Below are 24,530 nucleotides of genomic sequence, written 5' to 3'. Positions count from 1 at the left end.
TTGAGAATCACTGAGCTAGGCCAGCGTCAGTTGAAAATCCCATGGTGTGTGGATAAAAGGTTACCTGAAAAATGGGACACTTCCTCCAGATTTGGGAGCTGGGTAGATGCCAGCTGCATCTTTCTCACAGCCAGCATTGCTGATTTTCCTACTGCATGTTGCTTCAGCATGGCTGTGAGTGTGACATGGAAGGGGTAGGGCAGAAGTGTCTTCTCCCACAGTTGTCTCTTATGTCCTGAAAGGGCTTCTGTGAAAAAAGTTTCTTCATTTCTTACTGTCCTGAAATCATAAAGTCATTTAGTTTAGTCATTTATTGGAGGAAGAGACCTCCAATATCAAGTCCAACCATTAAAAAATCAGTATTTCATTCAGCCTGCTTTCTGAGCTGTCTTTTATAGTCAAACTGTTTGTTTGTTTTTACTGTTGCACTGAATTTGCTCTGCATCCATGGGATTGCTAGCTCAATAATTGTGTTGCTTCTCTGTGTGCAAACATGGAACTTCCTCGGTAGTGGACATGGTTCCAGAATGGTCCTGAGTGCAAGGATGTGATCGTTGAAGATATTGGTGGAGTTTGAAGTGTCCATTTGCTGTTACAGGAGATTTCTAAGGAAAAGGCTGATTATCCAGTCTGTTCTTTCCCTGATTTTTCTCACAGTAACCTAATGGTCACTTGTGTTTATATGCATAGCCAGCTTCTGGGCTGTGGGTACAGCATGAATTGAAAGACTTCTTGGATTTCATATTGCATGTTCTCAATTTTCTACAACCTCTGTGTGTGTTTAGGTAGAAACTCTTATCAGTTCAGTATCTTATCTTGTCCCACCACCCAAAAAGAACCCCAAACCCACACTGAAAAGCAGAGGGGTTTTCCTTTATGAGTTATTATTTATTCCTGGAGAAGCACTTTTGGGTTTTATTCACAAGTTTAAGAGTAGCAGTAAGTATTTATCCTTTTACTTTAGCAGGGGTATTATGTCTGTAAAAGTAATTTTTTTCCTTTCTGCCCTCAAGAAGACCAGTGTATAACATAGTGATATGTTTCCAGACTATCTATAAATCACATCATCTTCTGTATCACTTGGATATACTTGGTCATGGTTGCCTGGGTTTTACTGGTGTCATTATCTCTGTAGAATTTGACCACGCTTGAAGAGAGGATTATTTTTAAACGTGACATTTTCAGAATTCCTTATTTATCTCTTGGTAATTTTTTTATATGTAGTAAAGGAAGATGACTATACAAGTGCTCTGAAAAGAAACACAGACTGTAATTCATTGAAATTTAAATTTGAAAATGCAGTACCCAACAGGGAACCCAAATTTAGATGCTTAATTGAGTTAGCAGGGCTACGAGAAGAAGCCAGGGAATTTGTTTTTATGTTTTCAGCCAGGTAATTAATGTGCAGTAATATATTTTTAAAGTTTTCATTTCAGACACACAACAGACGTATAAATGAATCACAAATATGTCTTGGATTGTGGTATGGTGTTAAAACATTAGTAAAAAAATGAAGTGAGAAGGGATCATCTGAAAAATTGATTTAATGTGTAAGAAGAAAATAGCAGTTTTCTCTGAGAATAGTGTTGGGTGTCAATATTTATCACAAAGAGTCAAAGGACTTGATTTGTATATTTTTGTTCAGTTTTTCAGCTAGTTTTTACATGCTTGTGCTTTTACATTTTAACAAAGCTACCAGAAATGCTTCCCAGAATGTCTCAGTTGATGAATTCAGCTGACACTCTCCTTGGCGCCAGTTCCTGTACTGCAGAGCTGTCTTTAATAGGAAGGTTTGGGCTGAGTTTTTTCTTGTTTTGGATTTATTTTTAGTTTTAAGAAGTGTCACAACATATCCTATCCTGTGAAATAGCAGTCTGTGGCTAAGAGGTTTAGACCTTAATTTTTTGAGGTAATATTGTTCCTTTTTGTGAAGACTATTTATTATTTAAGACTTTTGTAGTGAAATCTACTATAAGAAGTACAGAAATTTTAGAAACTGCTTCTGGATAATTCATCTTTTACATATATATTATTTACCTTGGCATGTCTTTGTGTAAACAGCATTCAGTATGTGCATGAATTATCTACTCACCAGACACTTAAACCATGTATTTATAAAAATCCCCAACCCAAATCTGTACTAATTCCATCACGGTCAGAACATTTGTAATATACTAGTAATTACAAAAATTTTATTAGATATGGATCCATTAAGGTGTCCTGACTTTTAGCCATGTCTGTAAACATGATCATGGGGTAAAAAACAGCTGTCAAGAATATTCCTGCAAAAATTAGTGGTTTAGGAGCATATTCTGTGACCCTGGGCAATTCATTTCAATGTTTCTGCCCTTTCATTTCCCATCTGTGAAGCAGCAGTGATACTTGCCTCCCCTGCAGAAGTAATGTGAGCACTTTGAGACAGTTGGACAAGAAGGAGCTATACAAATACAGGGATTGTAAGGGAGCAAATTATATTCCTTTTATGGCAATCATCTTCTCTTTTTTGTCGAGGTTTATTTAAAGCAAAGTAATTGCAGGGGTGAAACTTCATAGGCATAATTTAGATTTCAAGAAAGGGGGTAAGGAGGAGGAGATGAGGGTGGTTGTATTTTAAGACCTAGAAGACACCATTAAGTAGCTGATATTCCTTAAGAAGGGATTCCTTGTAGAGTGAATTTCTTTATCTTCTGCTATATTTAGAGAGCCAGGTAGAGTAAATATTTCATAATTAAGTATTCCATTTATTTAATGTTTAACTTCTTAGCTGCATTTCTTTTTAAAAGTATACCTGCCTCCACCAGTCCAGCTGAAGCAATGCTTAGCAGCACATGCATTTTCCAAGATTTCCTCCAGAGGTGACAACCTGTGTCAGTCCAGACCAGGCTGTATCCATCCATTTCACTGGGATTTCATTGAACACCTTTGGCAGCTGGGAGCTGTAAGAAAAGGGATTAGCAAGTGTTTGTGTGACACACATTGATCCCAGCACCTGCTGATTGGATTGAAGTAATCCTTTTACAAGTTACAAAACTCTATTATCAGAGCATTGAGGGAGAGGTGGTGATGTACGCTGCATCAAGGGTACATTAATTTAGGCAAACAGAACATAGGTTGCCATCTAATATGCTTGTGAATTACAGCCATTCTCACCAGAGCTGCACACTGGTAGATAATTCCTTACACTGCTTGTGCAAAGGTACTTCTCTAGCAAACCAGGGGCAATAATTTAACATTACTTGAGATGGCATGCTGAAAGCACAACTGCTCTCTGTGTGCATGCTTAGGTGTCCACAATGAGCTTTACATCTAAAAATATGAAACTGAAACTATGGAATGTCATTTTTATTGTTGGCTGGCATCACCATGGAAGTTAAATTATTTCTGAATAATACAACCTATTTGAAGTAATCTAGGGAAATTATTCTCAACCACACTGAATAGTTGCTTTGTCAGTGAATTACCTCCCTCTGGCTTTTTTTTTTTAGGTTTTCCTTCATCACCTTCCACATTATGTATGATATTAGTAGTGTTTCATGCCAAATTACAAGTAGAGCTCCATAGCATTTTTCAGTACATAACTGAAAAACTTCAAAACTATTTTTTTCACTGGTGTAATCATGTCCTGAGAAATACAAGAACTATAAGATCAAAACACATCATGTAGTAATATGGCTGAAAATGGAGGAGGAAAAGTAGTTTCTCAGTGTCTTTTTGCAAAGAGAAAATACAAGTTCCCAAGTTTTTATTTCCCATATTTTTTCATTTGTGGTTACTGTAAGCAGCAGATCTGGGATGGCACAGGACAAGTTAGAAAAGAGAAAGGAGCCTTCAGGCTGAAATGACTGACTAATCAGGTGATGAAATCCTGGTTCCAGTAAGGCAGTGGATACAGAACACTCCCTGAGATTGAAAACATGTGAGACTTTATAGCCAGATATTTCTTCCAGATACAAATTCTGTGAGATACTGACAATGAGCTGCCACAACAGAATTTTTCCTTTTATATGTCTATATGTGCCAAATATAGCTAGCCCAATAAAGTCATACTTCTTTGCAGTTAATATCGAAAACTTGATATTTTAGACTAAAGCTGGTGTGGATTGATGCTTCAGAGATGGAGCTGATCTTGGTACCAGTTACAGGCTCTGCATTATTGGGGGTTGGTTGGATTAGAGCACCAGAAACAACTGTGGGACTTACTGGAAAAAACTGATTTTCTTAACATGCTGGTTGATGGAAAGACTGAAATTGGTTGAAATAGTGCATCTTCTATTTATTTAAGGTTTACTTTGCTAGGAAAAAAAAAGTAGGAAAGCATGGGCATAGTTTGGCTTTGCTGCCATGTTTCAGCCTCACTGCACGTTTCTCTGTGATGAGCTCCCAGCGTTTTATCTGTGCAAGGACACCAGGGCAGCTCAGGGAGAAAGACTGATCTTCTGCAAGCAGGACCCCAAAGTAACTTCAGTGTTACTGTGAAACCGTGCTGGAAAGTGATAAATGCTTAAAAAGTGTGGAAAAAACATTGTGGTGCTCTGCAGGATCTGCATGTGGTTCAGAGTTGTAATAGTGACACTGATCTCAGGGGGCTTTATTTGATCAGCTCTGGACAAGTTTGGGTGCACCAAAGTAAAAGAAGAAAGTAATCATTTTGTAAAAGAGGAGTGGGGAGCAGGAAGAGAGAAGAGAAATGAACCTTTCTGTTGCTATTCCCCAAGTCCAGACTCCAGCCCTAGAAGATAATGGAGTACATATTGAAAAAGGAGTTGCTGATTATCTAGAGGGAGATTTTTTCAAGGGCATAAAAGGAAAATAAATGTAAGGGTGTCATTTAAGAGGATGGGGAAGGCTGGAGTCTTTCCTTTGTGTGTTTGCTAATCTCCTTCACCCTTTCCATTGCATAGCTGAACAATGAGTAAGAATATGCATAATTTTATAAAGAGCAAATCTTGCCTGGACAAACCTGATTGCTTTTTATTTAAGTAAAACTACAAAACCCAGTAGATGAAGTGAAAACAACAGATGTAACACATACAGATTTTAATAAAGTCGTGACACTGTCTCATGAATAGTTAATTGAAAAATTAATGCCAATTTTTTAGAGGACAATTATGTGGATTGAATGATTGATATACAAAAAGTAATGATCGAAAGCTGTGTCTAGGAGTGTCTGGCAGAGTACAGGAATTGCTCTTAGATCCAGTTATTTTTAACTTTTTAAATAATGATGTGGAAATGAGTGAAGTGACAATGACTTTCATCACAGTCTAAAGTTCTGCACAGACTTGATGATAGAGAAGTAATTCAAAAGTTTGAAAATGTTAAACCTGAAAATTCATGCAACAAATAAATTGTCTTTGAAGAAAAGAGTCACAAGAAGACATATCTATAATTTGCATAGATCCATTAATTCATGATGTGTGAAGACACTGGAATATATAAAAGTAGAAATTATGAAGAACAGCAGTATTCTGGGCAAGCAGACTAAAGCTGAAATAAATGGTGGTGGTGAAAATGAGTAGCAAATTAAGTTTGAAATAGAAAAGCAATATTGTTGACATCCTTATGAAAAAAGTATATCAAATGAGAACTAGTGTTCCTTATTGAAAATATTTTTTTATTTCCAGGTATACAATGTATAGTTCAGAACAGTTGGAGTCCCAAAAAGTGGTAATGAATGGTGCTTTAGGCTTCTGCTTTAGATACAGAGCAGCCAAATATTAGAAAGATTCTAGTGAAATACAAGAAATTACGTTATTTGAAGATCTGGAAGCAAGTAATCAGATAGGCTGTTTCTGTCTCTGAATTCTATAGCACTGTGAGTAATATGAGTGGGAACAGAGAAATTTACTGTGAAGCCACTAATGATAAGGTATTAAGCCAGAAAATTGAAGGACAAAACCATATGTGGTGTTGAAAGCAAATTGGATTTATGCAGAAAAGTATTCTTGTTACATGTAGTCAATGCAATGTGTACTAAAGAACACAAAGAAGTTCAAACAGAGTAGCAAGAATTCTGAGGCATCCTGGGCCAGGACAATGCAACCCATAAGTTAACAAGGAACAAAGGCAAAAAACCTCATTATTTAAATTAACTGACGAGAATACAAAACAATTTTTTTTTTTTTTTTTTAAGTATAGACTTTTACTGCACAATTTGCAATGTAATAGCTAAGACAAATTCTGTCCTCTTTACATTCCTTCTGTGGAACCCTGGGAAGCATGACAGCACTGCCTGGTCCTCTGCATCTCTGGAAAAAGCAGAAGGAGTTTGAAAGCAGTGGCTCCCACACTGTTGGGTGACGTGTGGGTTTGAGCAGTCACCATTCACAAGGATTAAGATAATTTCTCATCCCCATCTACAGCTGGCATTTGAAATTCGATTAGACCTGTCAAGGTCTGTCAATTTGAGAGCTGCACATATTTTCACTGAAAGATGCGTCCTCAGTCATGAAAGGGTTCGTACTCAAGCACTGTGTTAGAAGTGTGGTGTCAGAAATAATTGTGGCAACTGAACATCAGCTAATAAAATAGGCATTTTTAAAACAAGTATCGTGACAGATGCCAACCATACTCTCTCTGAAAAAAGTATTGTGTCTTTTCACCCAAGTAACAAGTGATAGGAGGAGGAAATGGCCTCTAGTTGTTCCAGGGGAGGTTTAGATTGGATATTAGGGAAAATTTGTTCACCAAAAGGGCTGTCAAGCACTGGAACAGGCTGCCCAGGGCAGTGGTAGGGTCACCACCATCTCTGGAGGCATTTAAAAGACATAGATGTGGCTTTGTGGTAAACTTGGCAGTGCTGGGTTACCAGTTGGACTTGATAATCTGAGAGGCTTTTCCAGCCTAAATGATTCTGTGAATCTATAACTTAAAGACTGACCAGTCAATTAGAATTTAGACTTATTTAGTCACAGAGGATGCATTGGACACCCCTCTTGATAAAAAAGTAAAGAAAAAAAAATAAAGAAAACTGAAGAGTTTTACACCCTATTACAACATCAGCTGAGCACACAGGAAGCTCTAACAAAGCCATGTTCTACCAAAGCCAAGCCAGGCCACTGTGCTCTGTGTTTGCACCTGTGTTCAGACACATGGAATCTGTCCTAATATGTGCCACTGGCAGCATCTCTTTAGCCCATCCATTGTCCCTTGGACAGCTTTTATCCACTGGCTGAAAGCTCCCCTTTTGCCTTAAAACTGGCACGTCTCACACAGTAATAATAGATGTTGTACTGCATCCACTCTGTCCACATAACATCAGCACATCCTCCTTATCCCACAGCATGTTTGGTAGCAAGAGCATCTCTTTTGTCTGAACAAGAGAAAGTATGGACTGGGCTACCAGCTGTCCTCACAGGTTAGGTAGGCCCTGTGGATGGAAAATTAAGGTTAATGGAATTTAAGGTGCATCAGAAGACCTGTGCAAGCAGATGAAGTTTGTTTAAATAATAGCATATACTTGGGATTACAGGACATGACTTGTTGTGCACATATTGGTGAGGCTAGACCTCTGCTTTTTTTCAGCAGGCTTGAGGAGCATTGCAATAACAGTGGTGACAACCTCTATTTATTTTACCTGCTGCTCTGGGACAAGGACAATCATGTGCGTGTTTGACATGTTGGTAATGAATTTCTTTTGTACCAGGCAAACACTGCAGAATGTCTCATCAAAACATCCTAATTAAGGAGTGGATTTGAGTAGACATACAATCTCTAAAATATCAGAAGTTCCACTCAATTTAATGTACATCCAGCAGCTCCCAGGAGAGTGTTTCAAAATCGCTAAGCTTCTGTTTAGCAAAGTGGGGATGAGCATAGAGGCTCTGAAGGACTGTAAATGAAAGATTACTTAACTCTGAGGGAATTGTCTGGCTCCTGAATGTTTTAAAGTAAGCTTCTTTCTCAGTAGCTTTTAAAAATATGTGTAAAGCAGATGTTAATATTGGGCAGAGCCTTCCATGGGTCCATTCAAATAATTGAACACCTCTTCAAGGTCTGTCAGAAAGTGCCTTGTGAATCTGATCCATGTGATGGAGGAATTGAAACCACACAAAAAATGTTTGGTAAAAGTAAAGATTTCCGTGTGTTTTCATTTGAAAATTCATGTATCTTTACACTCAAGATTACCTGAAAAATTAAGGTAAAACTGAAACTTTTAAAAAGCATTAAATTATTTAAAAGTTAATGTGTAATAAAAGCAGTCAATTTACCTTAGCTGTAAACTTTATCTTAACTGTGTCAGATTTGATGATTTAAAGAGGAAATTAAATTTCTTTTTAAAATACAATCCTTGAAATCTCATCAAAGAGATGAGTTAGATTCAACAGCAAGCTCCTAACTACCTTCAGTCCTGCCTTATGAATCAAATGTTCATGGCCCTTTTCCTACAGCTTTGGGGACCTACGAGTATTTTGGAGAGATTTGTTGTTGGCAGATCTGTATATCTGCATAAAATGTCCCTGAAGGCTGTGGGACATTGGTGACAGGCATGTCAAAATGAATCATTTATTATCAATTATAAAACTGTGTTTTAAAATGGGAAGATGCTACAGACTGGTCCCTGACTGTCTGATCTCTGCTGCATGCTCAACAGCTGCTCTGAAGCCAGCAGTCTTGGCTCTGTCTTATTGTAAGATTTTGCTATTTTTTCTCTTTGCCTCATAAAAATTCTTATATACCAGCAAGTCTCTGCTCTGGAGGGATTATCTTTTTTTTTTTTTTCCCTATGATTTCAGTATACATATCCAGGCACAGATTTGCTAGGAGAAAAGAACAGGATCTTTAGCCTCTCTCCTTTTCCCGGTAGCAACAGCCTTTTGACAAGGACAAACAAATTATTAGGGGATGGTTTCCTCCTGTTAGCTTGCAAGCTGATGCTGGGAACTTGTTACCTGACCCACACCCCGACACATGGTGGGTCCACATCACTCTCCCAGCTCCAGGGCTGTCAGGTCACAGCTCCGTCCACTGCAATGCTTTTTCCTTCATTATAGAAAAGAAGCAATCACACAGTGGGTGTTTTGATTGTATCTAGGCCACCACTATTTTTTACCTCCTTTAGAAACCTTTCTTCTAATGCAATATCTTTCTGTGTCCTTAAAGACATCCGTTCTGGAAGCGTCGCTTCTTGAATTGGTTTTTCAGTACCAGGTTTGATTTACAAACCTTGTGTAAAGACACAGGTGCCCAACAAACCCTGTGCCAAACAAAGCTGTGTGTCAGGGGCTCTTTTGTCATCAAAAAATTGTTCAAGCTGCAAGAGGGAGCTGTATCCTGCCCTGCCCTGCTGGCCAGGTGGGAAGCACAGTGGCACAACAGCTTTGCAGAGCTCCTGTTTGGCAGAGGACAAGCTGCAAGCTTTTTACACCTTCTGTTAAACCTGTTGAGAGGGCATGAGAGCCTTTCTTCTTTAAAGCACATTTGGGAGGAACAATTCGACATCACAGAGATTGTCTATGGAAAAGGTTTTCTAAGCAAACCAAAGTGCTTTTTATACTTTACAGTGAATCCTTTCCGGGAGCTTTTTCTAGACAAGGTTGCTACAGATTGGGCTGTATTCATGAAGGTTCCAGCAATAACCACTGTGACTGATTCGGGCCAGAAGCTCTGCTATTGACCCCAGCCCTGAGCCTGTCTCCTGAACAGTCTGTCCTTTTTAAATCTGTTTAGGAATGTTAATTTCAACCTACCTAGTAAAGGCAGTATGGAGTTTAATTTACAAATATGAACAGGGTGTAATGTGAGATGGTTCTCTTGCTTGTTGTCAGAGAAGATGGCAGGCTCTGCAAAGTAATGAGCCTCTGTAAGCAGGCTTACAGTAGGTGATCACTTTCTTAATTTTCATGTTAAAGGCAGGGGAAGATTTCGGGGTTTCCCTGCCCTACCTCCTTTCTGCTCTCCTCCCCTCACATATTTGGATTATTTTCTGGTCCATGGGGTAAAGGAAAAGGGTTTTAGTTCACTTTTCTCAAATTTTTGGAACTGAGTTCCTATCCACTGCTGGACAGGAGGTCTAGCCTTGGGAGATCTGCAAAAGCTTAAGACCAGCACCGATACACTTTGATGGCACATCATTCCTGCCACAGGTGGTTTTCTTTGGTGATGCTTTTCCCAATACTGCTAACTAAATACAATGTACAGTCTTTAACAACATATTAATTAACAGCACCTCCTCAGTTCAGGGCCCTCTCTGTGCCAGTTCATCTGCAAGATGGGTTTCTGATGACCCAGTGCTTGAGCCACAACAGTTCAGCCTGGCAATCTTTTAATTATTTTCAACCTTTCTATCACTGTTGTGATGTACATAGGTGCTTGAACTTTGTTGTAAAATCCTGTTTTGACAGAAGTTGTTGTTTGTAGTAATTTGTGTCAATGGGATTTTGTTTCTTTTCCATTGCCTGATGAAAGAGAAATTTGGGCTTATGTTTTCTAGGTACTGAAGAAATAATTTCCTCCTAAAGCTCAGTGACTGGATGTTTCATGGATTTCCTCTCTGTTAGCACTGTTACATTTTGTCATTCTCATTTTTTATAGCACAAATAAGCTTGAAATTAACTGTCTTAAGTAAATAAATGAACCTTTAAACTGAGCCCCTTTTTTCCCCAAAGCTCAGGATTCCCATGCTTTGAGAAACATCCTTTTAGCTTAACTTTCAGCCTAGCTAAGTCAATGCTTAATGCAGTATTCTTTTCATTCCAGTCCTACATGGAAGATCACCTGAAGAACAAGAATCGTCTGGAGAAGGAGTGGGAAGCTCTGTGTGCTTACCAGGCTGAGCCCAACGACAGCACCGTAGCACAGCAGGAGGAAAACGTGCAGAAGAACCGCTCACGGGCTGTAGTACCATGTATGTACACTTCCCTTTGGCTCATGGCATTTTAAGTTCTTGATACATTCCCCAATATCCTTTGCACAGTGGTGTGAAAGCTGCAGAAGGCAGGTAAATGATGTGGAGTGGTTTCTACGTGTACTGGAAAGTTGTGGCTACAACTGTGGGCTGGGTGCATGTCCTGTTGTCTTATCAGACCCTGTTTATCTCCTTGTAAGTCCTGGATCTGTTACAAGAATGCACAACTGTGCCACATAACACTGCTGCTGCAGCTGTGCTGTCTCACAGAATTCCATACCAGAGTGATTTTCAGTGCTGGAGTATATTGTCTGTGCTAGAGTGGCATCTGTAGCTATTCAAGAGGAGTCTCTTCTTCTGACCAAGACGAGTTGGTCTCTTGTCCATCCAGCAGTAATACCAGAAGGTATTACTCTATATTACTCTGCTATAGGCAGAGCTAGATGATCTGTTTATCAGATACTCAGCTGTACTGAGCCCTTTAGGCTTCAGTGAATAAGTTTGCAAACTGGCTTTTCTCTACAAGGCTTCTCTAAACAGGCAGAAATAAAAATAGTGATTAAAAAAAAGGAACCAATGTTTATATTCCTACAATCTGCTCTTTCCTGTGAGCAGCCACCTTTTGAGCTTGAAATAAAAGTAACATATTTCTCCTATGCAAACATATATATATATATCTCTCGTAGATTACATCGGTAGTGTATGGACACATATTTCATTAAGCAACTAATGAAACAAAAATGAAACTGAGAATATATGCACAGTCCACAGCAACCAAAATTCTCTCAATCAGTGTGCCCACAATCCAGCTGGATATCTTGGCAAACATATATAGCTGGTTTAATTTTTAAAGTGCCCTGAAAACATTAATTTTCCCTAAGAGAGTCTTGAGTAAGTAGTATTCCTCTTTTAGAAATGGAGAAATGACAGATAACACGTTAAGTAAATGTCATAGCCAGATTTAGAAGGAAGATTCTTTGGAAGGACATGATAATTTAACTGAGCCCATCAGTCCCTGCATATTTTCTTCAGCAGGGTTTGTCTCTTTTGTTTATGTAGTGGCTCTTTCTGCAATACTTTTCTACTCAGGATTACAGCAACTTGGCAGTATTAACTCTCCTGAGTAAATATGGTGCTGGTCAAAAGCCTTTTGGGGAAACAGCAGCAGTTTGCTGACTTCCATGTGTTTTGGGATAAGGCTTGTTGAGAAGTTCTAAAGAAGTTTAAAGTAATGCAAACCTTCTGTGCCCTTTTACATCATGAAAAAAATCAGCACTTAACTGGCATGATAGGCAGTGAAAATTTTCCATGAAAATATGTATTGATCCAAGTTAATCTTCCTGCTTTTAAAGTGTTCTATCAATATGGACTTAGAGTCAGACCATCTTAAGATACTTCAAGTTCGTGCTCATAAATTAAGCTAGACTAGTTTTGGTTGCTGCCACAGAGACAGCATGGGAGCTACAGATGTTGCCAGAAATTGGTGCTGGCTGTTTGACTGATGCTGAAACTGTATCTTTGTGATATAATGAGCTATAACCTTCAGACTAGACTTGTATACCTCTGAATCCAGAAGTATCATGGCTGTGACAGTGCTAAAAACCAGAGATTTTTCGCTTGAGTATCATAGAAACATTTGGGAAAGACCTCTAAGATCATCATGTTCAGTCATCAAGTCAGCACTAAACCACATCTCTGAATACCACATGTACATGTCTTTTAAATACACTCAGGGATGGTGACAGGTGGTCTGTCTCTTCTCATCAAACTGTACAGTGTGGATGTATCAGCCAGCACTGACCAACCTTTGTTTCTCTGCCATTCCATGGAATGTTGGTATGCCTGGTTTTCCTATATCTGGATCTAGACTGAACCAGCACTGCCTGAGGGTGATTTGGTGAAGTGGAGGTATCTGGACATGGATAGGGTGACTGCAGTTTATCTGAAGTTTTATCTAAAAGTATTTTAGTACATTTAAAAGGGTAAAATAACACATTTGCTTTGTTTCTTCGATGTGGAAACTTCTATTACAAATATTAGTGCACTGGGAATTTTCCTTTTTGACTGAATTGCACATAATTACCTGTCTTCACTTACTGAAGTTGCTGTGCACTGGTAAACAGCTGTCATATTATATATGTTTAAACTAGTTACTGCTTTGTTGATGGGTAGAAAATATGGCATAGAGTTTAAACAATATTAAATTTTGATAAGGTGGTGGTTATTTTAGACTCTTAAGATTAGCCTGAGATCAGAAGGCCCAGCTCGCCCACATTTTTTTAAACTTTGTTAGACATTAAAACTATAGCAAAAAAGCCACAGATTTCTTCATAATGTATGAAAAAGCAAACCTGATATGCTTTTGATATTCTAGAGTTGTTATGCTACATTCAGTGTATTCTCACAGAGTAATGGCTTGTTGGTGTTTCCTTACCCCTTTCATATTCATAATCACCTTGACCAGGTAGAACAAGATTGCCAATTCATGTAGATTTCCTCTTAGAAAGGCTTCAAAGAAGCTTTAATATCATGTTGTATTTGCTTTCTGTTTTTCTTTCTGAACCTGTCTTGAAGTAACACGATATTATTTTTACTGATTATATAACTGATTTAATGATTATCACAATTTTATCATACTTACTCTTGTACCTAACTTTTCTATTTTCTGTTCTATACAGCTGTTAAAGTACTTGATAGCAGAACACCTTGACACTGCACTTAACTAATTACTAGTTTAAAAAATGCTAACAATTCAAGATACCTGGACCTTCTAGATTAACAAAACTGTGACCTTTTATCCAATCAAGAAGCAGATTGCTATAATTTAGGGCACATGGTGTTTATTTTTAGTGCTATGATTTAATGAAGCCTGTTTTGTTTATGAATACATGAGCAGCTCAAGAAAAGGTTTCCAAATTTTTTTTCTCTTTTTGCATCTCTGAAAAATAAACCCATCTCAACAGAGTCAACACTGTATGTTTTTATTTATGTACACCATGAAATATACAGGTATTTTAAACATTTGGTGAACAACTTTAGGCAGTGAACATCTATCAGGAACTGTCCACCATAGCCATGTCCATGGGTTGTGGTATATATTTAAGCAACCTGCTTACCTCTGTGCTTTGCCTTTCCTCCAAAGCATTTAGGGGCAGAACATGCACCCAGGTCTGAGGCTTGTTTGCCTTTAGAGCACAGCCTGGGGTTGTGCACCAAAGATGGGAGCACCTGAGCAGAGGGTTGTGTGCATTTTCCATGTTACAAATCTATGTGCAAATAGTGCTCTGAAATGAACAAACTTGAGCAGTTCAGGGCAAAGGAAAGTTCCATTTTCTGCAGATCATCTATAGGTGAAATAATAATGATCATCAGATTATGATTCTTCATAGTTTTCAGGCTGCACCAGTTCCATTCCTCAGTAGTTCTTCACTTTCTTAATTCAGTGGAGGCCTGTGTAGGATTTTCTATTAAAAAAAAAAAAAATCAAAAATCCTTCTAAATCTAGAAGGAAGAAAATGATGATCCAGGCAGAATGTGCCAGGTTGATTGCTGTCAGATTTTCCTTATTCTGTGATGCCTGGATTCAGACAACTCAAATTTACCCATATTCCTTGTTTTCAACCTTATGTTTGTTGATTCTGTTCCTTCAAAAGTATCTGATTAAAAGGAAACAAAAGACAGAGGGAAAATGTAAGTCTTACTGTTACAAGCTTTCAGTCTCCATCTAACAACAAAAATAATCTTCATTAAATTGCAGGGCCACTGTGAGGGAAGTAAGAGATTGAGATGACATAGTACTGTAGTACTGGCCACTGTTTAATACTTCAGATAGTAATGACATTTTATGCTCCCCTAAGTCCTTTAAGCACAGGAATCCAACTCGAGGTACCCAGGCAGAAGGTGTAACACCAGCTCTGTGAGAGACTTGTGGCCCTACTGCCTGCTAGCCCAAGTGTCTTCAGGATTCTCAAATATCAGTAGAAACCTACACTGAGGCATTGAAACCAAGTTTTCTGGGCATGAGTCTGTGAGATTTTGTGTCAGGATGCCTGAGTTTGAGTCTCCCTGTAGCAGCCTTGGTATGAGCCAGGTGTCAAAGCCCCCAATGGTGCCAGCGAGGAGCCGGTCACTGCAGCGACATCAGGAGAGCTGTGCAATGGCCCCAGCTGCTATTTGGTTTATAGTGAAATGAATAGCTTTAGGATGTCACTGTGCATCCTGCATGAGCTTCAGATGCTGGTCTAATAGGGTAAAAGACTTGGGGTCTTGTGTGCTGCCCGTTTTCCTTGTGCAATGTCTCATCTACCCTACAGTTTCTCAAACAGTCCATGTTCACATTTGGCCACCCAAATCAAGCTCCATTAACCACTTCACATAAAGATATCTATGTGTAGACACCAAAACACATTTTTTGCAGTCTATAAATTGGGATTTATATACTGCAGACTCATGTGTGTTTGCTTATATCATGTCCTTGATGCTCTGTCTTCTATATTTTATAATTTATATTTTACATGTATATAAAATGTAGCATCGGCTGTGTTTCTCCAGAGCTACAGGTTAATATTAAGCTTGGAAGCCTCTCTCTGTCACATGTATCCATCTATACATTTTGCTTTTCTTTCAGCTGTGGCTTGACTGGAGCAATAGCAAATGCAAAGCAGCTCAGCATTCAGCAGCAGCTATTGTAGATACTTAAAATTATGACAAGTTTTAGTTTGACCAGATTGCAGTAGCTAGTAACAGCATTTGTCTTTTCTCTCACTTCCTTATTACCACCCCTCTCCTCTCCTATTTCTTCATTCATCTTTCCTTCTTGTTTTTCAGATTGATTTTATGTATCTTCATTTTCCGACATTCCTTCCTTACTTGTATTTCCTGTTTCTCTTGCTTCTCGCATAATCACTATGCAGTTTGCAAAAAAAAAACAAAACAAAAAAGGTGCTGTACATTCGGCATTTTCTCCATAGCTGCTCATTGTTAACACAACTATCTGGTGTCCATGGTATTCTGTTGGTTTTTTTTCTTCTTCCCTGCCTGTTTCAGAAGAGCTATTATGCTAGTTCCTAGAAGCTTTGAGGTGATAACAGGCATAGACAAGCACAATCTGTTCATTGTCAATATGAATGTTTGATGCTGCAACTGAAGCACACATGGGTGCAAACTCTTGATATATGCAGAAAAAACATGCACAACCTTCTTTGTACACGTCTTTTTTCTAATAGCAAATACAAAGTCTCAACACCTTTTCAATACCAAAGCCTTAACGTGTCTCACCTCTGATAAACCCTCCAAGACAGTAAGGTAATGGCATGGCACACTAAATCAGAGACTCTGGATAAAACACTATGTTTTTAAAAAAAAGATCCTGAAGTTACTGATCTCACACCTGACTCTTATTGGAGAGTCACCCTGACATCTGTTGGCTAAATACTGATGAATCACTGTCTGCTCTCTCTCCTTCATCCATTTAAAAACATTTCACACATTTCCTTTGGTGATTAGTTCAAACACTTTTGCTATTCAATGAACAGGGCTTATCCTGAGTGCTTGCTTAGCTTAAGGTATATGAGAGACCACATTTACTGAATGTAATCTGTGTATCTCCTGCAAAGCCAGAAGGTTTCAGAGCTGCAATTCTTCAAGCACTCTATGACAATGCTCCTTGCAAAGCCTCCTGTAAAACACATTGGGTAGCCCAAAATCTTAGGTGTCAAAAGTTCCTATTTATGTTTTGGATTTTCTTGTGCAGTGGTGCCAAAGTGGGGTGGAAATGAATAATGTTCATGAACATGTTCCCGTTCCTTGTCTTCTTCATCCTCAAACCTTAGCAGGGAAAGTAACTTTATGTGAATAGTAAAGAATGTCTCTTCAGTTATTTGGCATGACTTGTTCATCACTAATCTTATTCCAGGAGAAGATTGCTGACACTGTTGGGTGAGATTGAGTGGCTGTAAACAACACTGTTACAAACATCCCTTTGTCTTGCTCATCTATTGAACTGCCATGGCATTACTGTTGAATAAAACTAAGCAGAGCCCAAACTCTCTGTCTCTGCCTTCCTGTAAGGTCCTTATAATGTTTGATAATTCATTTATTATTCCTCAATATTAAAATAATGATTGGTTCTTAACAGCCAACTGGGAATCCTGGTTGAGTGGTGTCACAGGCCACTATACAATGTATTCTTAGGTTTTCTATTTGAAAAATCAATGGGAATATCCTCAATCCTGTAAAAACATCAGTTATCTGTGTTCAGTTGTAGAGAGTTACAGAAAGGGCAGCTCCACAACCTCTTTATACCATATACTCACAGGGTAGGTTTCCTGAGAAGTAAAAATTTGCTGGTTATAAATCATTGAGATTCATATGTAGACTTAGACACCTCTCAAATTATCTGAGTGTGGTCTGGGCTTTCTTTCTTTAGTCAGTGGAAAGAAATGGCATTTCTTGCACACAATTTGGCCTGTTTGCAACAGCTAAATCAGGATGAAATTATTCATCACATAGAAACATTTCTTTTCTCATAACAGAAAGTGAGTCTGGATGATTGGAAGAGATGCAGACATCTGCATTGTCTCTGCCTGAGTATAGACAAATAAAATCCATACATTATAGATGTTCTGATGTAGAAATACTATTTTTTAAAAAAGGACTAGAGTTTGGCATGTACCAGCTTTAAGTACAACTGAGCAAGCACTGGTAAAATTTCAAGTTTAAAAGTGATAAAATAATCTTGATGATGGGCAAGCAACATGAGAAAGTCTCCTATGTCCAGAACTGCTGTTTTCTTTACTGGTATCTGAGCAGTTGTAGCACATCACAGTGCATCTCATGAAGACAGGCTTTGTGATACTGAGCCTCTGGAATATCCCATTGCTGTGATGCTGTGGCTGTATCAACCCTATGGCTAGGTTGGGCATCAGAAGGAAATATCCTTTCTGATATTTACCTCTCTTGAAAAGCACATTAATCTGACTTTGAATTGTCTAACATAAAGTGGGTAGAATACTGGTATAGAAACTTTCTTGTTTTCTCCTTTGCAGATGACCATTCCAGGATATGTCTGAAAGGTGAAAGTAGCCACGACAATTCAGACTACATCAATGCCAGTCCAATTGTAAGTATGGTAACCTATGAGACGTATTCCAAGTAGCTGATCCTTGCCATTCCTTGATGTCAAAATAGACTCACTCCAGGCACTCACTGCTAATCTCAGGTTGTGAGCACCTCACAATGCTGGTTGTCCTTTCAAATTGAAGAGAAATGTATATGCATGCAATACCCTTGAAGTTTATTTACTAAGAAAAAGTCACAAGATAACCCTTGTTCTATGTAGTACTGTCAGTTTTTCTGTATTTGATACTAGATATTATTAACTTACAGTTTATAAAAATCAGTGCTTTACTTTAGTGGAGTTTTTCATTCTCCCAAAAGGTAAAAATAGCTTGTTCTTTTTTGCATTGTCCTAGTATCTACAGTAGGAGGAATGGTTTGTGTAGGCATGGAGAGCTGAGCTCCACTGACTTCTGAGCTTCTTCTGCATTAGGAAGTGACATTTTCTCTTACCTTTCTTCTTCTGTTGACCTAGTGATGCACAGCATGGTGGTTCTGTAGCTCTCCTGGTTCTCTGCACTTGCTGTTTTGAAAGCAGGAACAGGATCCCCTAGCCCCTGTGCATTTATTCCAGCTGCAGAGTAGGTCAGTCCAATTTTTGTGTCCAGATACTCCAGTGTGGCCCAGCTGCCATTTCCCATGACTATGTGAGCTGAACATGAATCCTTTTCTTATCCATGAGAGGTGATAGGGAGAAAAGGTCTCTATTTGCTGCCACTGAACAGGTACAAGAATGCCAGTGGCATTGCCCTGTCATAGCATCTCAATGGAAGTGCCAGGATGTCCATGTGAAGGGGGAAAAAGGCACTGTGTCCATCACCTCTGTGGGACTGCTGGGATTGCAGTCGCTCTTTCTCACAGTTTTTATTCACATTAATTAGGCACCAAAAAGTTATTATACTGCAACTGTGAGAAATAATTTAGGATGGAGAATAAGATCTTACTGCAGTGGGCTGTATTTGCCATTACTGGCTCATTTTCCTGGGGAGTATCACTCCCCCAGTTAAATGACTTTGTGTGGGCTAGGCAGCTGACAATTTGCAACAGCATGAAATTACAGGCTTCTTCCTTCCAGTGTTGTTGACAATACCTTTCTTCCTTAAAAAAATCCCAATTATAGCTACATAGAAACAGTTCCCTGATCTTTGTTTCAGCAGAGTTCAAAGCTTCATTTCCTTCATCACATGAAAGTGCTTTATTCAAAGAGTTAAAAAACACACAGAAGCCAAAAAACTCCTTTGGGATATTTTTGTCTTTGGCTTAGGGTAGAGGGGAAACGAAAGCACCTGCATATTGAGGAATTGCCAGTTTCCATTTCAGAGGATGAGGGTAGATAGGCACAGATTAGAGTTTTTAGATTGCTTTTAGGTATGTCTCTGACTAGACCAAGCTCTATCTGGCACCAGGATCAGGGGATCACAGTAAGTCATGTTCCAAGGAATATGCATCCTGCCTGTAAAATCATGCACAGAGGTCCAGCTCCAGGGCTTCAGTGCTCTGTTTGTGTCTCCAGGACCCAGCTGGTGAGTTATGTTTGGTCAAGCCTTCATCTGATAGTAGAAACTGAGAGGTTTTGTGGGAAGGACAGGAGTGGGAGGTGATAACTGGAAGTGTGATATTGTATTCTTGTTAAGAGCTTGGTTGTAATTCACATGGCAACAACATGGCATGGAAGTGGAATTACAGCCTCTGTAGACAGTGCTAAGTTGGGTTCAGTGTTGACAGCAGTACAAATGCTGGGTTTTTCCTGAAAAACTGGGCTTCTGCAACCTGCCCAAAAGTCTGTGTAGACACAGCCTACCTAGGTTTAGTACACAAATTTGGCTGGAGAAGGGGGTAAAATCTTGCATGTGTGTGTATGTCTGTTGCAATTGTAGTTTTGGATTATAGTTTAACTATTTCTTTAATTGCACTGAAGAGTAAAGTATTAGATTAAGTAGTCTTGGAGGTGAAGAAACAGGACTAAAATATTCCATTGACAAAACTGGGAAGAGGTTTGCTTTATCAGGGTGCCCAAAGCTCATGCAAGCACAGGGTCCCTGCTCCCACAGCTTTAACTCCTGTGTTTTTACAAAGAGTTGTAATCTTGCTTTTCCATACAGCTCTTAGTAAGGGTCCTTCTGCAGGGTTAGAACATACTTCTTTTTTGTAGTTTTCCCAGATTCAAGAGTTCTGCTCAATACAACAAATCACACTGATGAACCACAAATCCTTATGGCTGTCTTTGTATCTCTTACAGAAATACTTCTATGCCCAGAAATAAGTGGGTTCACAAGGGTTTCATTAGATCAGGACAAGTGCCCAATAACTTGCATAGCCAAGAAAAACTGCCAAGAAAAAATTTTAAGTTCCTCTTTTCATGGTAGGATAGAGACCCTGCTGTGAGGAGAGAAGTGCCACAGCTACATTTGTGTAGATCTGCTATTCCAAGGAAAGAGGTGCTCCAGTTAGTTGTAAGAGTTTGCTCCACTGAGCCAGTAGCCATTTTGCTATTTTGAAAGCAATAGATCAAAATGTGTTTCCTGAAGGTGATCCAGTGGGAGCTGATAGGAGGAAATCCCTGCTTTGCAAGCCCATGGTCTGGAAAGATTCCCGGCAAACTACTGAATTTTGAGCCAAATTAAATATTCTCAGATTAATGTAAACATATTTGTTAATCTGGTGTAGTTTTCATATAATGAGGTCAAATACAGAAGTGGCAGAGATATTCTGTCTCTGTTCTCCCCACTTCAAATGCCTACTGCAATGTTGAATTGGGCACTTGATTCTGCAATATTTACTGTGTTTATACAGCTAGTGAAGCCCAAGTTGGACATATGTGCTATTTCTGCTGCTGTTTACTTGAGATCTTTTCTGGTAGCAGGCACACATGTAGTCAGTGTCCGTGTAAGCACACAGTGGATGTGGAGTATCACTACAACTGCTTTCACTCACTCTTGCAAAAATCCTACCATTTCTTTCCTTCAGACTGTTTCAACTCAAGTAACTTCAGTAATTATCCTGTCAATACAGTGATGCTCCTGGTGCATTTGTTCCTTGCAGTGCCTGGGTGAGGAGTGAGCACTGTTGTGAGATGGCCATTGAAAGAGCAGGATCAGGATGGGATGAGCTGACTGGAAGAGGCTTTTTCCTCCCCGTGTGTGGGAGCTGTCTGGTGCAGGAAGAGTGTAAAATAAAGTAATTAAGTTTCAGAGAGGGAGGCTGCCAGTCCTGTACATGTTGCTGGGTATCTCCAGCTTCTGGGTCAGTGGTCCAGTCTCCAGCTGGGGCTCACTCAACCTTCACTGAAGTCTAAATGAGTGCAGCAGCACACCGTAAAAAAATCCCCGTGCTAGACAATGAGCTGGCCACCTGCCCACATGTTTCTTCCTTTTAAAAAATGCTGCTCCCCCTCAATACCTCAATACCTCACAGTAGGATGTGAAAACTGGGGTTATATTGGTGGCCTCACTGCAGCTGGGAATGGGTGAAGAGAATCGGGAAAGATTTAGTCCAAATTCTTCCCCATATGTCTTTTATTTCACTGTAGCATGAGGCCAGGCAAAATGAGTCCTTGGGATAAATTTGCAGGGTAAAAGTGAGGTAGAAATCTGTTTCCCTCCTCTCTGAAATAACATAAAGTACTATGATAATAACTCTGGTATTGGCAGCTGAATGAAAGGCTTGCAATTACAGCACAAGGAGACCCTGACTGTGCAGAATAAAACTGTGATAATTACTTCTGTCATATTTGTACTTAGTCCTCATTAAATTTCAGGAAAATCATCCAGTAGTAAATAATGTGCAATCTTTGCTTTTAAATCAGAGGTCATGAAAGTAAATGGGAAATTCTGGTTTTCCTCATAGGATGTCTGAGAGAGAAAAAATCCCATCAACTACATTTAAAAACTCAGTTTGCTTATTATTGAAGACACCAGACTGAGGAATGTCATTAGCATGACAGTTTGTTCAAATACAGCATACAAATTTCATCAGCAAGAATAGACTGAAATTCATAATGGCATAGGCAACCAGATTTGCTTCTTTCTTTCCATTAGGGGCTTAAGAGGAAGGATTTAAAAAATTGTTTTAAATTTTAATTCAAACACGAAGATGAGGACTAGTCTACCTTTTTAATTTTAATGCTGGGATGAATGATTACAAAGTTCATCTGCATTTGCTGGATATGCTTTCTTCTGCAAAAACAAACACACTTCCTTTTTTAGACACTGTCTATACTTTATGTAATAAATATATGCATGGAAGTAGGTTTTCTTGGTGTTGTAAACACATTAAGTCTGGAAACCACACAGAAGCTTGAATCCATAAGAATTTTTAACGTGTTAATCAGATTTCAACTTCCTTCCTGTCATATTTGGTTTACACTGGATTTCATTCTTATCTCATGATTCAGGAATATTTCAGATAGACTCAGATGATTTAGATGAAGGTAAACATGGTGTGGCTGAGACCACATCTCACCCAGCATCTTTCTCTGTAGAAAGTAAAGATCTAACAAGCTGAAAGGGAAGAAAAAGGGAAGGAATGAATCAGTACAATCGTTTATTTGAAATTTCAAAATGGTCATTGATGCCTATTGACACTTTTACTTCAGTTTGCAATTTACAAGACTGCTTAACAAGAATCTACATGTACCACCCTCAAGGATTTACTCCCACAATGTATTGATTTTTCTGTATTTCATCAGCATTATCAGTGAAATCATGCAGCAGCACAATCTCCATCAAAAGCTCAACAAAATTCAGCATTCTTCAGGGAATCCTCACCTGGTCTTAGAATAAGGCAGCTGGATAATAGAACTCTTGAAGGAAGAACCAGCTTTTATGCTTTAGTAATGCAAAGGTGTAATCCTGGTCTGGTATTAACAAGATTCAACCAATTATGATAATGTTGTTCACATATTTTCCTACTTTAAGGTACTGTAAGTCAGCTTGTACTACAAAGCCCTGTAGGAAAACACAAATTTTGACACTAAAGTTTTCTCTAGTTTTTATTTTCTGAGAAGAAATCTCAGTGTTCCTCCTTTTTCTTTTAATTTGCTTTTGATTCTGGTAGTGATAGAAATCAGTACAATCAATTGCTTGGCCAGTTATAGTAATCCTTGACCCCTAATATAAAATCATGGAAAAATAGACTGAAACATTATCACCAGACATGCTTTTGCTGTACTGCAGCAGAAAATGAGAATTCCACCATAGCAGAACAGTTGTAATAATTGTAGGTTTTTCTTTCCAACAGTGGTTTGATCCCATTCTGATGTAAGCCTTGTGAACTTGGTGCTTTAATGAGGAAATAGAGGGAAAAACATGTTCTTTTTGAACAATTACTATTAAGGTGATTTCTGAAGGTTGTTCTGATGTAAAATGTTAGCAAACAATTTTTGTTTTAATACTTGATTGTATGGAGTCTGGAGTTCTCCATTCTTCTCTGGAGAATACATTTCCTATTTTATTTTCATGAAGTGAGAAATCTGAGGGATCCTTGAAAGAAGGTAATGACTACTGACATTAAAAAAAAACCCTTTTACTTGATCCTTGATTAGTTAGTTTAAAACCCATTACTGACTTTATTTCTTTATTCAAACTTCTGTTAACTTTGATAGATTAAGATGCCCTTGGTGTTCTTGGTGACCTTGAGAGAATAAAAAAGAACAAAGCAAAAACATTCAAGAGCTGTCCCTTGCTATCACCTACTCACATTAAATTGAATGTGACGAGACAGGATTTTTCACACTTTTCTTGAAATATGTGGTCTTTTAAACAGTGCATTTAATACAAAAGTGATGAAACCAGGAATTTCATGTAATTAGTTTAAACTTTGCTCTTATTTTTGTTCAGTTAAAGATCATTTAATAGTGTGATAGCATTTTCTGCCACTTTCTATTTGCTCCAAGCAAGAAGAGTTTCTGCTCATGATTGTTTTTTTGTGCAACACAATGTGCTTGGAATGTAATAATTGTAATTGTCTTTTGAATTATTGTTAAACTGCTGATATACTTTCCTATTCTGTTCTTATTGCAATGTTTGCCACGTTCCAGCAAGCACCTTTGTGACAGAGGTTGATTAATGCTGAAATGCCAAGATTGGCCTATTCCTGATTTATCAGCTGAATGTTGAGATGTATTTCCTCCATGACAGCACTATTTGCATCACCCTTGATTTCTTCTGCCTTTGTTTTCTGCCATGTCTGCATTAAAAAAAAATCCACAAAACGTTTAGGAAGAATACAGAGTAAATTATATTTTTTATAAAGTTTGATGTATTTTCTATTGGTTACGTTTCCAAGCCAAGCTCTAGCCTGAAGAAGTGATTGGAGAAGTGATGTCATTTTAGAGTGGATGCAGCACACAACAATTTCCACTGGGAGTAGCACATCCTCCTTGGTGTAGGTCAATTTTTCTAAGATTTTTAGTTCTGGCATAGGGAACCATTTCACCACAGGTTTAAATCCTGTAGATCTTTGGGACTCAAAACAAAACAACAACAAATCATTTCAACTGTAATGGAGAATAAAAAACCCTGGCTTTTAAGTTTGACTTTGCCTGATCACATTTGCTGTTGGTTTTAGT

General features: G+C 38.6%; 1 protein-coding gene across 1 annotated transcript in view; it reads left to right on the top strand.

Annotated features, from left to right (window-relative positions):
- PTPRN2 (protein tyrosine phosphatase receptor type N2) overlaps positions 1-24,530 on the top strand; it is a 564,688-nt gene that overhangs the window by 496,837 nt on the left and 43,321 nt on the right. The window contains exons 15-16 of the mRNA XM_015651707.1: positions 10,699-10,846; positions 17,893-17,966. Coding sequence (XP_015507193.1) covers positions 10,699-10,846; positions 17,893-17,966 — 222 coding nt within the window. The remainder of the gene's footprint in view (positions 1-10,698; positions 10,847-17,892; positions 17,967-24,530) is intronic.

Source organism: Parus major, chromosome 2 (genome assembly GCF_001522545.3).
Source record: "Parus major isolate Abel chromosome 2, Parus_major1.1, whole genome shotgun sequence".
NCBI lineage: Eukaryota > Metazoa > Chordata > Aves > Passeriformes > Paridae > Parus > Parus major.
This window is presented reverse-complemented; position numbering and strand designations above follow the sequence as displayed.